Consider the following 14,781-nt stretch of genomic DNA (forward strand, 5'->3'; position numbering starts at 1 on the left):
CTCAAACAAACAACAGCTGGCCTTAGTGAGCCCCAGGTCCAGCACCGGCAGCAGCCAGCCTAGGTTCACAGCCTGGCTTTGCCTGGGAATCTCTAAGCCCAGCACAAGTAGCAGCCATCTCAGATTGCTTTATAGCTCAGGAAGGGCAGCCCTGAGCAAAACAAGGGGCGGGGCTGACCTTGGCCTGTACCACTTGGGAAACCCCAGAGCCAGCATACCCAGTGGACAGCGACAGACCATGCTGGAGCACCACCACTCTGCCCCTGTACAGCTCTTTCTCCACAGAAGGTGCAGGTTGGTGGTAAGAGGTCACAGCTGGTCCTTGCAGCTGACTGGCCTGGGTAATCCCTCCTACTGATCTGCCAACAGCAACCAAGGCTCAACTGAAAGAGAAGAGTATACTCAGCCCATAAAGAGGGCATACCTTGAATACCCAGTTTGGGTGAAAGGGGAGGGTGTGTCACTAAACCCTACAGGACACCTACTATATTAGACCACACTACCAAGACATGGAGTCAAAGCAGCTTGACCTAATATAATACACAGAAACAAACACAGGGAGGCTGTCAAAATGAGGAGACAAAGAAACATGGCACAAACAAACAAACAAATAAAACAGATCAAAACTCCAGAAAAAGAGCTAAATGAAATAGAGATAAGCAATCTGTCAGATGCAGAGTTCAAAATACTGGTTATAAGGATGCTCAAGGAACTTAGTAAGGACCTCAACAGCATAAAAAAGATCCAGTCAGAAACAAAGGACACATTCATTTAAATAAAGAACAATTTACAGGGAAACAACAGAGAGTGGATGAAGCAGAGAATCAAATCAATGATTTGGAACATAAGGAAGCAAATAACAACCAATCAGAACAACAAGAAAAAAGAATCCAAAAAAAATGAGGACAGTATAAATAGCCTCTGGGATAACTTCAAGAGGTCCAACATTCACATCATAGGGGTGCCAGAAGGAGAAGAGAAAGAGCAAAAAACTGGAAATCTATTGGAAAAAATGTTGAAAGAAAACTTCCCTAATTTGGTGAAGGAAGTAGACATTCAGGTCTAGGAAGCTGAGAGGGTCCCAAACAAGATGGATGCAAAGAGGTCCCCTCCAAGACACATCATAATTAAAATGCCAAAGCTTATAAAGATAAAGAGAGAACCTTAAAAACAGCAAGAACAAAGTAGTTAGTTACCTACAGGGGATTTCTCCTAAGACTGTCAGATGATTTCTCAAAAGAAACTTTGGCCCTGGCTGGTGTGGCTAAATGGACTGGGTACTGGCCTGTGAACCAAAGGGCCACTGCTTTGATTCCCAGTCAGGCAACATGCCTCACTTGCAGGCCAGGTCCTTGGTAGGAGGTGCAGGAGAGGCAACCACACATTGATTTTCCTCTCCCTTTGTCCCTCCTTCCCCCTCTGTCTAAAAAAAAATAAAATCTTTCTTAAAAAAAGAAACCTTTCAGGCTAGAAGGGATTGGCAAGAAATATTCAAAGTCATAAAAAGCAGGGACCTACAGCCAAGATTGCTCTACCCAGCAAAGCTATCATTTGTAATCAAAGGGCAGATAAAGAGCTTCCTAGACAAGAAAAAAAATTAAAGGAGTCCATCATCACCAAACCATTATCATATGAAATGTTAAAGGGACTTATTTCAGGAAAAGATCAAAACTATGAACAATAAAATGGCAAAAATACATATCTATCAATAATTGAATCTAAAAAACAAACTAAGCAAAGAACAGAGTCAGAATCATAGATATGGAGGGTGTTTTGATGGTTGCCAGATGGGAGGGGCATTTGGGGGAATGGATAAAGAGGTGAGGGGATTAAGAAGTATAAATAGGTAGTTACAGAATAGCCAGGGGAATGTAACATATAGTATAGGAAATGGAGTAGCCAAAGAACTTAAATGTATGACCCATGGACATGAAAAATGGTGTGGGGATTGTCTGAGGGAGTGGGGGGTACTGGGTTGAGGGGGCAAAGGGGTAAAAATCAGGATGACTATAATAGCATAATGAGTAAAATACAATTCTTAAAAAAAGACTAAGCCCATGAAGTACAATGATGAAACCATACAGCCAGTCAGTTACTATTAATCAATTATTTTCTTAAAAAAATCAATTTTTCCCAGTAAGGAGCCAAAAGCAACTTGTTTCCCCTTAACAAATATGACTCTGTATCAGCAGTAGGTGTCCCACAACCACTGACACTATTGGTAGACCAATTTTCTAGTCATCCTAAGCTTACTAAATGTGGGTAAAATCTTGCGTAGTTATAAACCAGTACAAAATAAGCAAACAGGTACATTAAAATTTCAAAGATTGACTAATCTTTATACAAATCCTGTACCCTAAACTAGATAAACCAAATCCTTCCAATTGTTGATTGATTTGTTTTAATTTATCATTTAAACATTGCTACCAAAACTGCTTGAACCTAAAGACTAATTTTATTTTTACAAGTATATGACAAGCTCTGAAGCTTCTTACATTCACTGCTTATACTTTTTCCTTCATCTAAAAATGTTCATCCTTAATCATTAACTAGTTCTTAATACTCACTATACCTCAAGGTATGCCCCGTGCAGGTCATAAACCATTTTTTAATACTTGTGACCTCCTAATGCACATTCTGAACTCTGTAATACTAATGCCACTCTGACATTTATTTTTCATTCTCTGAAGTTACTAATCAAGATGAAAGTCATCTCCTTGGTAACAGGCAATCAGGTACATTATATTAATGTGGACTAGAAGTCATTCAGGTGAAACCAAAGGGCTAAGAATTCTTTGGCATCCATTTGTAAGTGGAAAACTGGAACGACAATGGACTCTGACTTGTAAAACTAAGCAATACGTGGCAATGTTAACTGCAAGCATTGTTTTCAAATGCTAAAAGAAAAACCCACATTTTTAACAGTATTTCTCTCAACTCATCAACATTAATACACGGGTTGAACCTTTACTGCCACGCACATCTTTTAGAAAAGAAATGGCTTACTGAACAAAATGTATACAGAATAAAGACCAAAGCCCTCTCTTTAAAGATAAAGGTTGAAAGTCCATGTTTCTCCTGACTATTTGCATGATAACAAACTGTTAACTCCATGGCAGCATTCTTCATAATCACCAAAATGTGGTAAAAACCCAAATGACCATCAACTAATGAATAGATATAAGAGTATATATACTATTCTGCCATAAAAAGGAAAGACAGATTCATGCAACAACATGGATAAACTTTGAAAACATTATGCTAAGTGAAATAATCCAGTCACAAAAGGCCACAAACTATACAATTTCATTTACATGAATTATCTAAAATAGAAAGATCCAGAGACAGAAATTAGATTGTGAGTACTAAGGGGTGATGGGAGGAAACCATGGGAAGTTGTCTGCTAGTGGGTTTCTTTTTGAAGTGATGGAAATATTCTGAAGTTAGAGTTGTGATGGTGGCACAACTCTGAACACGCACTACTAAAAACCAATAAATTGGATATTTTAAAAGAATGGATTTTATGGTACATGAAGTATATCTCAACAAAGCTGTTTTTTAAATTTTTTTTAAAGTTGAGTCTTGTTTTTTTAAGATTTTATTTATTTTTAGAGAGAGGGGAGGGGGAAGGAGAAAGAGAGGGAGAGAAACAGCAACGTGTGGTTGCCTCTCATGTGCCCCTCAACTAGGGAACTGGCCTGCAACCTAGGCATGTGGCCCTGACTGGGAATCGAATCAGCGACCCTCTGATTTCCAGGCTTGTGCTCGATCCACTGAGCTACACCAGCCAGGGCCTAAATCTGTTTTTTTTAAATACACACAAATCTAGATTCTGATGTTCCAGAAATTAAAAGTGGTTTGAACTTTTAAGTGATCAAGCAAAGTTCTTTAAAAATGCAACTTTTTAGTGCAAATCTGATCATGTCACTTTCCTAGTTTACAGAAGTCTCAGGATAAAATCCAAAATGCTCAGTCTGGCTTATGAGGCACTATGCAATTTGTCCATTCTGCCACAGCCTCATCTCATGAGTCCCTACCAACCCATTAACACCTGGCCCCTATGTCACAAGACCCTACACTTCTTTCTGGAAGGCTCCTTTCCCACAGCTGTCTCACATGGTATTTGCTCTGTCCTCTACACTTCTTACCACCCCAACTCATTCCCTCTTCACCTGGTTAACTTGACCTGTGCCTAAATGTTTCTTCAACTATGTTTCCCTTGAACTTCTAGACTTGGTTGCCCCCCGCCCATTCTAATACCCTCTCATATAGCCCATATGTCTCTTCAGTGACATTTAGGACCAGTAAACTGAACAGCTAATTACTTGCATATTCAGTGTCAACTTTCCAAGGCAGACCTAAAGTTTCATAAAATAAGGATGATGATTGACTTCAGCACCTGGCACAGATTCAGAATAATAATAAATGTTCATCAAATGAATTGCTAAAAATTATAGGCACCCTGCTCTGGCTGGGGTAGCTCAGTTGGATGAGCATGGGTCTGTGAACCAAAAGGGGCTCAATTCCCAGTCAGGGCACATGCCTAGGTTGCCAATGTGGGGTATGTGAGAGGCAACTACACACTGATGTTCCTCTCCCTTTCTCCTTTCCTTCCCCTCTCTCTAAAAATAAATAATAAATAAATAATCTCTTTTTAAAAAAGCATGGGCAGTCTAACAGAATTTGGAGTGTCTAGCAAATCCTGGAGGGAACCTAAGGATAAACCAGCTGTCACTGGGCTTCTGTCAACTTTTAAATCTCCAAGGGTTTTGCAAGGCCTTTCTTGAATCCAGTTCTGCAAACAGTGGTTAAATCTATCCACCCACCACAAATTGTATTACCATGAACAAGCAAAAAGGAGGACACTGACTGAGCACCTACTTTTTACCAGGCACCCCATTTACTTCTGAATAATGGGAAGCCTGGGGTCCCTGAGCAACTCCAGCTGATTTAAGTTCCTGTTCAACAGATGTTGTTGTTTTATAAGAAGCTTCTTTTAAAAGCAGTTTCTTAAAAGACGCTTCTCTTCACCTCTACCCAGCGTGTCTGCTTAAGATTCACTTTCACAAAAGAAAAGCAGGCTTCTTCTGCCCAATTAAACTGGACTGGATTTATTTACAGAAAAGATAACCTGATCTAGATAGCAAGTAAATTATTATAGAACAAGGTTTCTCAACACTACTGACATCTGGGCCTGGATAATCTTTGTCATTAGGCTGTCCTGTGCACTGCAGGATGTTTAGCAGCAGCCCTGGCATCTACCCATCAGATACTAGTAGCACTCCCCTAGTTGTGACAAGCCAAAATGTTCCAGACATTGCCAACGTCCCTGAGAGCCAAAATCACCACTGCTTAAGAACCGTAGATGGGTTTACTGAGAATATATCATTGTTCTGACTTCTGGTAGTGTTTCTTAACTATCTAAACTTACCAGTGGTCTAGGGAATTTAGGGTCCAGAGGGAGAATCAGAAACAAAGTGAAAACAAGTAATGGGTTATGATCTTGCCCAGGACCTTCAGGCCTTAAATGAGCAGCCACCTTGCCCTTAAGGTAAGATGCTGACTAGAGAGCATCATCCAGGGAGCCACTGCAACCCTTGGCAATCTCCCTGAAGTTGCCTCTGAGGCAACCCAGCTTCAATGAAAAGGTGCAATGAGCTCACAGCAAAAGGTGACCTGTTTGTGGGTTCATGTGCACTTTCAAGCAGATGAATTCTTTGAATGTGTGCTCCTCAAAGACCACAAAGACAAAGGTGCACAGATAAGATCAAAGTATTATGCCTGTTAAATTTTCACATTGGAAGGACTATGTACCAGGCTGGACTCCAGCTGAAGACCACAGTACATGAAAATGCCTCATATTAGCATCTTCCTTTAAAGCCCACTCAAATTTTGTTTAATCTAAAGAATAAGTAAATCTTTTGAATACCAAACTAATCAACCCAGAGTAATGCAATCATCTGCTGATGCCAAGTATAAAGTAGGATGTGATAACTAAACATACATCTTCTAAAAATGACAGCACAAGACTGCAAAGATGCAAATAATTAGCCAAACAATAAACAGCCAAATCAGTACATGACAGAAGGTCTGCACATATATTGGGTGACATTAATCAAAGTAATGGAGTATTAGGTCCTCTCTTAAAGACTGCATTATGTCCATGAGCATCTCCTACTCTTTACATAATCTTGAATGGGTGAATCATTCTTTCAAAGCAGAAATGCAATATTCCTATAAAATTATCTTTTCTTATCAGACTGAAGGATATAGATAAAACTTTTTTGAAATTATTTTTTGGAGTTCCTCAATCAGTCAAATATGAGTTGTATGATATAACAGTCTTTTATTCCAAATATAAAGGACTTGAGCACATTAGCAGAACTAGAAAATTATTTTAAAAAACAACTTCCTGATTTTTGGTAATGTGATATAATAAGTAAATATTTGGCCTTTATCCTCAGTTCTAGGCACAGAGTCCCTAAAACCTCTTGAGTGATAAGAATAACTTCTGTAAGCTAAATAGATAGAGAGTGAAACTTTCAGCCCAGCTCATACCTTCAGAAAGGGGTGAGGGGCTGAAGACTGAGTTCAATAACTAAAGGCCAGTGAATTAAATCACACCTAATCATGAAGCTTTCATAAAACTCTTAAACAATAGGATTCTGGGCATACATGCTGCTGAACACACTGATGTGCTGGGAGGGTGGTGCACCGGGAGAGGGCATGAAAGGTCTGTGTTAGTCCCCACCCCTAACCCTGGCCCTCTGTGTCTCCTCCTCTTTGGCAGTACCTGAGTTGTATCCTTTATAATAAACCAGTAAACACAAGTAAAGTGTTATCTTAAACTCTATGTGAGTCTTTCCAGCAAATTATCTAACCTGAGGGGAATCTCAGAATTTGTAGCCAAGTGGACCATGACTGGCAGCGAGCATCTAAAGTGAGGGCAATCTTGTGGGACTGAGCCCTTAAACATGTGAACTGACACTAACTCCAGTCATTAGTATAGGACATCTAGTTGATATCAGAGAACTGAAGAATTAGTTGGTGACAGAAAAAAAAAAAAAAACACCACAGGTAAGGTCTTTCCCCCGCCCCATATTAAACTTGATGAAAAGCATACAAACTGGATGAATGCCAGTATTTGGAACAGTTGTCCCACCCTTGTTTAACTCAAACTGCAAATAACTCTTGACTAGTGTTTTGGCACACCTCTACATAATTCACCATCCATACAGAGGACCACAGAAGTAGGGGCCATCTCCTATTGAGAAGGCAGCCTATTTCACAGGTTTCCCTGGAGTGGTATTGTGAACTAGCAGGGAAAAAAGGAGATAGACCAGGGCTCAAAACCCAACTCTGCCATAGATGAACTATACTTTTGATCACGTCTCATCTCTCTTAGCTTCAACCTTCTATCTGTAAAGTGGGGGGTGAACCACTTACTTCCCAGAGTTGTCATGAGGATTAGAAGGGATAATATATTTAAAGTGCACACAACACAACAGTAGCCCAATAACTGCAGATTTTCTTCCTGGGAACTTGCTGTCCAAGATCCACAAATTTGGTCAGAGAAAACTAAAGTTCAAGGGAATGCCTAAAAACCACACTGTGGGTCTGGGCACACAGTCATTCTTAAAAGCAGTAAGCAACCAAAGACCTGAGACATTCAGGGCCACTAAAAACCATCAGAATGGCTCCACTGATGGGGCCCATGAACACAGAATCTTTTCTACTACAGGGAGTAGTCAGATCAAGCCCAATGACACTGACCTTGACAGCTAAAGATTCAAAAGCTACATTCTAAGTTTCTGCAGTGCAACCAAATCAGTGCACACATTTCACCAATGACACCTTCATGCATCTAAACACAGCACAGGCATAAACAGGCAAACCACTCATTATTTTTCTAATGATACAAACCAACCCAATAAGCTCTTTAGCTGAGATTTTAATGTGTGAAGTAACAAGGTACCCTCACATCCATGCACGGGAACAATTTATACAGATTAGATTAAGTTGCTTCAGCTTTGATTTCATAAATAATTGTCCACCTTCATTTCAAATACTGTTAGTATTTTATAATCCTGAGGTGTGAACAAAGCTTCATAGGGTCTAAACAACAGTCTTTTACTGGAAGTTACCGTCCTTGTTTAACTCACAAATCTCAGATAGTGTTTTGAGGTCAATATCTCTACAGAGTTGGCTTTTGAAGGTCTCCTAGGGCACATAAAGGCCCCTGGTATATACAGAAGGAGAGAAATAGCAGTTCAGTTCCAGGAAACTGAAGCAAGCACTTGTTTAGGGTTTCAGCACAGGTTATAAGGAAAGAACTCTTCAAAATCTCTAGTATTCAGCTGCAAAGGCCTCCAGACTCTCGAAGGTAGTTCAGAGGAAGACACGAGTCCATCTGTTTGGCTGACTGCCTTGAGCACTGTTAACTCATGCCCAACTTCAGTCCACCTCCACAGATAAATGGGGAGTCAGGAGACCAAATCTGTCCTTTAGCACAACCTCTGACCTCTGGCTGTGCTGTCCAAGTATTTTTCCATTTGGGAAAAAAACCCCACATATAGTAATTCTATCTTTAATCCATCATCACTTGTGGCATAGCACAGTCCCGAGCTTATATAAGAAGGTAAAAAAATAATTCAAACAGACACATGCAATTGGAGGTTACACCTTAATAACTGCAGATACTGAATGTTGCTTGTGCTTGTAAAAAGCCATGCAGTAAATCATCTGGAGAAAATGTCCTGTCTTGTTTCTAGGGAGTTCTGTAACAATTCTTTTTTCATTACACCAATTAAGATGCTATTGAATGACTGTTATTACCGGGAACCTAGTTAGTGAGGCCTACGAGTTCTTTCAAGTTTCAATAGTTGCATCAATGTAAAGTACTAGGTATAATGCATAGAAAAGACTAGATCCAAAGTTTTTGTTGCTACTTTCTTTTGAAGGCCCAAGTCTGCCAATACAGAAAAATAACATAAATTATCTCTCCCCAATGCATCAATCTACCCACCTTGAAACTGAGATTAAGAATGTGCTGATTAAGAAATCTAAATTTTTCTCTGGAGAAAATGCTGTAAAGGACCAGATAGTAAATATTTCAGGTTTGCAGGTCACCAAGTAGCAACTATTACTCTGCTGACATAGGCTGGAAGGACTCACAGACAACAGGCAAATGAATGTGGTGGCTCTGTTCCAACAAAACTGTTTTGTTGACACTGAAATCTGAATTTCATATAAGAAATTTTCACGTTACAAAATAATGCAATTTTTTGCAACTACTTAAACATGTAATTTACTTCACATGCTGTACAAAAAAAGTCAGTGAACCCAATTTGGCCCACTGTTAGGAACCGCCCTGCCTGATATCAGAAGCTGTAACCCCCACCAAGGCTAAGGCTGAGGGAACAACCTTGGAACCATAAGCCACCAAGGAGATAGGCTTATCTCCCTGGCAGGAGCACTGCTTCTGCTCCTTTTGCTTCATCTATAACTGGCCCCCAATGCTAGGTTGGTTAGCCAATGACAGGTAAGATTCCCCAAGGGGGGAATGACCTAAGACAGGCACGATCACATGGGAGGCCCCCAAGGAAGGACTTTGAGGGCTACAGCAAAAGGGGGTGATGGACCCTTGCCCCTCAGCTTTGACAAAGCCTGAGTCTTCATTGTCTGTGAGAAAATTTCCTTATCTCTTGGTTGCCTTAGTTCCCTTGCTCCACCTAAGCCTGAAACAATGACAGGGTGGTGCCGCTCTGTGCTGGAAAGGGCGGGTTCCCCTGGTGATCAGGCCTAAGAAAGAATATGTAAAATCCTGTGAAACCTGCTTTGTTTAGAATGCTCTCAACTGAATGATAAGGGTCCAAGGAAGAAGTAACTCTGTTCCTTAAAGTTTTACAGCTCTTTGACCCTGACTCAAAATAGGCCCTCAGAGCTCCTTGTTATCTGTTGTTCGATCCTTACTTCCTGGCAATGAGCAATGAGCTTTACCTGAATTCTTATGCAAATGAACACAATAAAAGCCTGCTCGGGTGGGGGAACGAGGCAATCCCCACTAGAGAGTGGCCATTTCGTCCCTGTTTCTCCACAGGACTCAGTTGTCTCTGTGTATGTTTTTCTCATGTTTCGACAAGCCATCTGCAGCGTTCCGAGGTCACTGCCGGTCGGTGGCCGCAACAGCCCACCAAATACATCCCTGCTCTAAAAGCTGATCCCGCTTCTCTTTTCCAAAGTGAAACAGAATCTTAGTTTTGAAGCCAGCACACCAAACCAAGTTACAAAAATGGTGCTACTACAATAGTTTTAAAGCTGGTTTAGCTCAAAGGAAGCTTGCATCTGTAGGCTATAGTTACTAAATAGCAATTGTTAATGAATAGACATTGCCCAAGTGCCAAAGTGGTGGAGAATTATTTTAACCATAGAATCTTCCACCATAACTTCTTAATAAAATAACCATAAGGAAAGCTGTGCTAAGTATAGGGCAATCAAATCCATAATCCTATTTTCATGCAACTCCAAAAGAATCAGATGTGTCTGGCTATGGAACCCACATACTCAACTGAACACCAGACCTTGTGGAAAACTATTAATTTGATGGGGTGAGGGGAACCATTAGAGTTGCTATTTCACAAGCAACAAAGTTTGTAAAGCAAATCCAAGATCCTGGAATACAGGTTGGGGCAAAAGTAGGTTACAGATGTTTGTACAGAATACAATTATTAATAAATAATAATAGAAAAATAAACTGTTCCCCATACTCACAATTATAAACCTACTTTTGCCCCACCCCATATAAAGCAAAGAAGACAGTCTCCTATTTTACCTAACCTCACTGTGGTTTCTATACACATTTCTTTTGCCCATTTTAACCTTATTTGTGGACACTTTCATAATGTGACTATATCATCTCAAAATGTCTGGATTGATTATTCTAAGGAAAAGAGATGTATCTCCCTCTAACTATTTCGAAATCACCAAATTAGTCTTCACCTTGGAGAAATTAACTACCAAATTATTAGTGCAACTGGTTGAAACACACACAAAGCACACATACACCCACACACAAACACATTCACATAAACATACACACCTAAATATCCCCGAAGCATAATGAAGTAAATGAGATATCTGAAACCAGTATTAATTTTCCTTAGAATCTGACAGATGCAGCTTTAAAAACATATACCATCAGAAAGTAACCTCTGTTAGGAGATATTCTAAGGCTGTATCTACAGCTATAATTCTACCCAGGTTCCATAAAAATCAAAGAGTTTACAGTTTTTCAATTTTTAAAATATGCCCAACTTTATGAGCATTGAAGACATATTAAGTGTGCTGCAGAAGAGGTAGTCACAAGTGTTAGAACATCTACAGCTAAGAGACTCACTCACCCATAATTTCACTTCAACGGAAATAAGCCTCCTTTTTACCCTACCCAGAACCATGTTCTACCACCTGCTGAAAATGACTTCTTAATTCATTTACACCACTGTGTCCATATGGAAATGTGACATTTTGGCAATTGTACATTATCACTACACTACTTCAGAGTTGTTTATCTAAAAATGACTAGTGTGAGTAATTAATCCATAGCAAAGAATGTCATTTACAACTTAAGATCACCCACATAGCTTTATGCACACTCCTCACAGTATCATAAGTGTTATTACCTAACAAATTGCAATAGCTGTGGGATTACCAAAAAGATTACAGAAATTTGCCCTGGCTGGCATAGCTCAGTGGATTGAGCGCACGGCTGTGAACCAAAGTGTCCAGGTTCGATTCCCAGCCAGGGTACATTGCCTGGGTTGCAGGCCATAACCCCCAGCAACGGCACACTGATGTTTCTCTCTATCTCCCTCACTTCCCTCTCTAAAAATAAATAAATAAACCTTAAAATATATATATATAAAAGGATTATGGAAATTTATGATTTCCTTTAAACGTAGAAAAAATGGCCAGTGTAAATATTTCCTATGTAAGAACTAAATGCTACTTTTCTAAGTAAATTCTTTTACCTCCTTAGATAATTCTTTATTATCATTAAAACGCATGAAATCAATCTAAGTGTAAACTCACTGAACACCTGGCATACATAACGAGAAAAGCAACATAGGAAAATGATAAATCTATGAAAATAATGAGACACAAAATGGGGACTAAGAATTGGATTCTGCTCTCTGGAAAGGCAAACTACTATAAATGCTAGCTATTACGAGCCAACACTCTGGCAGAGGTCAAAAGCCTCTTCAATGAATGTAAACTGTAAATTACAGTACGGTCAAACATGAAATATCTCTCACCCTTAATTCCACAGCTGGCCTGCACATATTTCTTTGAACAGCACAAAGCTAAGTGGCCAAGCCGGCCCCACTACGTAAACCTGCCAGTAAAAGCTTCCATCTCCTCCGTTCCCACCACATCTTTCTGGTCAGACAACACCCCAGTTTGGAGTTGTTCTCTCAGGTAGGAGGCGGAAGCTGGGTGGGGTGGGTGCAAGGGCCTGTCAAATAGTTTGTGCTTCGGACAAATGATACCCGAATACGCGTGGAGAGTTGAGTGGCAAGGCACTGTTACATTCTGTGTGACCCTTTGTATGATCACAGGTTCAACCAGACAAATAGAGAGGCCGGCTCTTCGGGGGTATGGAGAGTGTGCGACGTGACGGGCTCGGTCTGCTCGTTTATACTCAGACCTGGTGCCAAACGAGTGCCCACCGCTGGGGGCCGAGATGGTCGAGAGTCTGCAGCAACCGCCTGGGGCGCCGGGAACAATGCGGGGTCTGGGGGCGCCCACGTTCGGCCTGCGGCGGGGATACAAGGGATCTCAGCAGCCGGGGAGAGAACGAAAGGCACCCTCCGCCGAGCGTCCGGCAGGGAAACTTTTCGCTGGGCCGAGGCCACGGCCCCTCACAATGGCCGCCAAGCGCCGCAAGGCCCGGCCGCCACGCCCCCGCCCCGCGGGCCAGGACGGTACCTGGTGGTTTTCCTTCCTGCCGCCGCTGGCGCCGCCGGCCCACCGGGGCGCTCGTCATGTTCACGTACAGGATCGGGTTGAGCGGGCTCCGCAGCGTCCACATCCTCCGGCGCCAGCCACACGGACGCCAGGCTGAGGCACAGCCAGCCCGCCAATAGTCTCATCAGGGCAGCGGCCGCTGAGTCCGATCACTGCCGGCGGCCGAGGTGAGGAGCAGGACGCGCCTCCGCTCGGGCTGCCGCCGCCGCCCGGGCTCGAGACATCTTGTCCTACTTGTCCATTTAGCCCCTGCGGGCCGGGGCCTGAGGCGGGAGAGTAGAGGGGCGGCTGCGCGCAGCCTTCCCGCCTCTCTTTCCTTTCCTGCCACGGAACGGCCGCAGCCGCCGGCGCGAGTTTCAGCCGAAGCACAAACAAGCAGGGGAGCGCGTACTGCCGGGGACGCGTCCTTTCCGCCCAATCAGACAGCCGGACGGGCGGGGGAAGCGGAACAAGGGGAGCGCGCACTCTCCTGGAGCGCTGCCACGTACTCGGTCTCCTCCTGTACTCCGGGAAATGTGGGTGGGGGGTGGGGGGGGGGGTCGTTTTAATTTTTTTTAGGGCAGGTGCGATCCCTTCCGAAGAGGGTAACTGAAATCTCCCGGTCCGTCTAAGGTGGTGCTACCAGGCAGGACTTCTGGTCTTTCCTTGCCTTAGTGGTTACCTCTGGGCTGCTCATCCCCAACTCCGATCGACTTTCACCTGGTTGTGCAAATCGGCTCGGCCTATGGAGCGGAGTCTCCTCTCTCCCAACCCTCAGACCCAGTCTTGGAGACTGACGCTGCCAGTTGTTAGCTGTTACTGGCTCAGCTACGTGGCTTCGTATTTACATTAGGAGCCCACAAGCCAGACCCAGGGGTGTCCATCCTTATTTGCCAGGGCTGCAAACCAGACAGGAATTGGGGAAAGGATACCACTCCACCTGGTCCCCCAAGCCAGACCATTTACAACCGGCTTCTAAGAGGTATCAGTAAAAGCGCTGCCTTTGTTGGGAGCTGCTTCAACTGGGGCATCTGCAAGTGATGTTTCAATGTACTGTTGATCCTGTCCAAAAATGGAGACCCCAAATTAGTGTCTCCGGCTGCAACTAACAGACGGAAGTTGAGCACAACACTCTTAAGTCGAACTAAGTTCTGGGAGCAGTATTTACCCCGGATGTTTCTTTGATCCTTTATAGCTCGGGGAGACCTAGCAACCTTTCAAAACTGAAGGGTTTTCCGTGTTCCTGTGCCTGAATTCTGCTGCTACCCAGCGTGCAACTAAGGAGTGACACAGTTCATGGATTCCCTAACGCTAACATCCTCCTAGGTTTATTAGAAAATGGTTTCAATTTAACTGCACTAGAGTTGCGGAAAATACCTCACACTTGGAGAGATGGCCAAGCACGATCCTTTATTATGCATGCGGGCTCAGAGGAGAAACCCCAAATTCTGAGCAATGAGCTCAAGCTGGAGTTTCCTTTATATGCTTGTTACACAGGCAGAAGGAGGAGCGGAAGGAGTGCAGCTGCTAAAACCGGGGTTAGTGTACGACCTTGAGATAACTGCTTATCTGGGAATGGCTGCTGGTCAGCTCCTACCTAAGAATAGCTACTGCTCAGCTATGTCCTGTCACATTCCCCCCTTGATGCTATAAGGTGTTTTCTATCCCTTTAGCATCACTATATACCTGGCTATATGGCTGAGGTCCTTGGGAGGGTTGCAACTGCTGATACTGGTGTTGGTACCATTGGAGAGCTAACACTTTGCCGGCTGCCCTACG

At 42.7% G+C, this 14,781-nt stretch overlaps 1 protein-coding gene and 1 pseudogene across 1 annotated transcript in view; both read right to left on the reverse strand.

Moving 5' to 3' along the window:
• The window catches only part of METTL9 (methyltransferase like 9), a 48,336-nt gene extending 34,954 nt beyond the window's left edge, over positions 1-13,382 (reverse strand). Inside the window, 3 exon segments of the mRNA XM_028512912.2 lie at positions 12,985-13,021; positions 13,023-13,093; positions 13,095-13,382. Coding sequence (XP_028368713.1) covers positions 12,985-13,021; positions 13,023-13,093; positions 13,095-13,148 — 162 coding nt within the window. The 5' untranslated portion in view covers positions 13,149-13,382.
• LOC114504874 overlaps positions 13,148-14,781 on the reverse strand; it is an 86,537-nt pseudogene continuing 84,903 nt past the window's right edge.

The sequence above is a fragment of the Phyllostomus discolor genome, chromosome 3, assembly GCF_004126475.2.
Source record: "Phyllostomus discolor isolate MPI-MPIP mPhyDis1 chromosome 3, mPhyDis1.pri.v3, whole genome shotgun sequence".
Lineage (NCBI taxonomy): Eukaryota > Metazoa > Chordata > Mammalia > Chiroptera > Phyllostomidae > Phyllostomus > Phyllostomus discolor.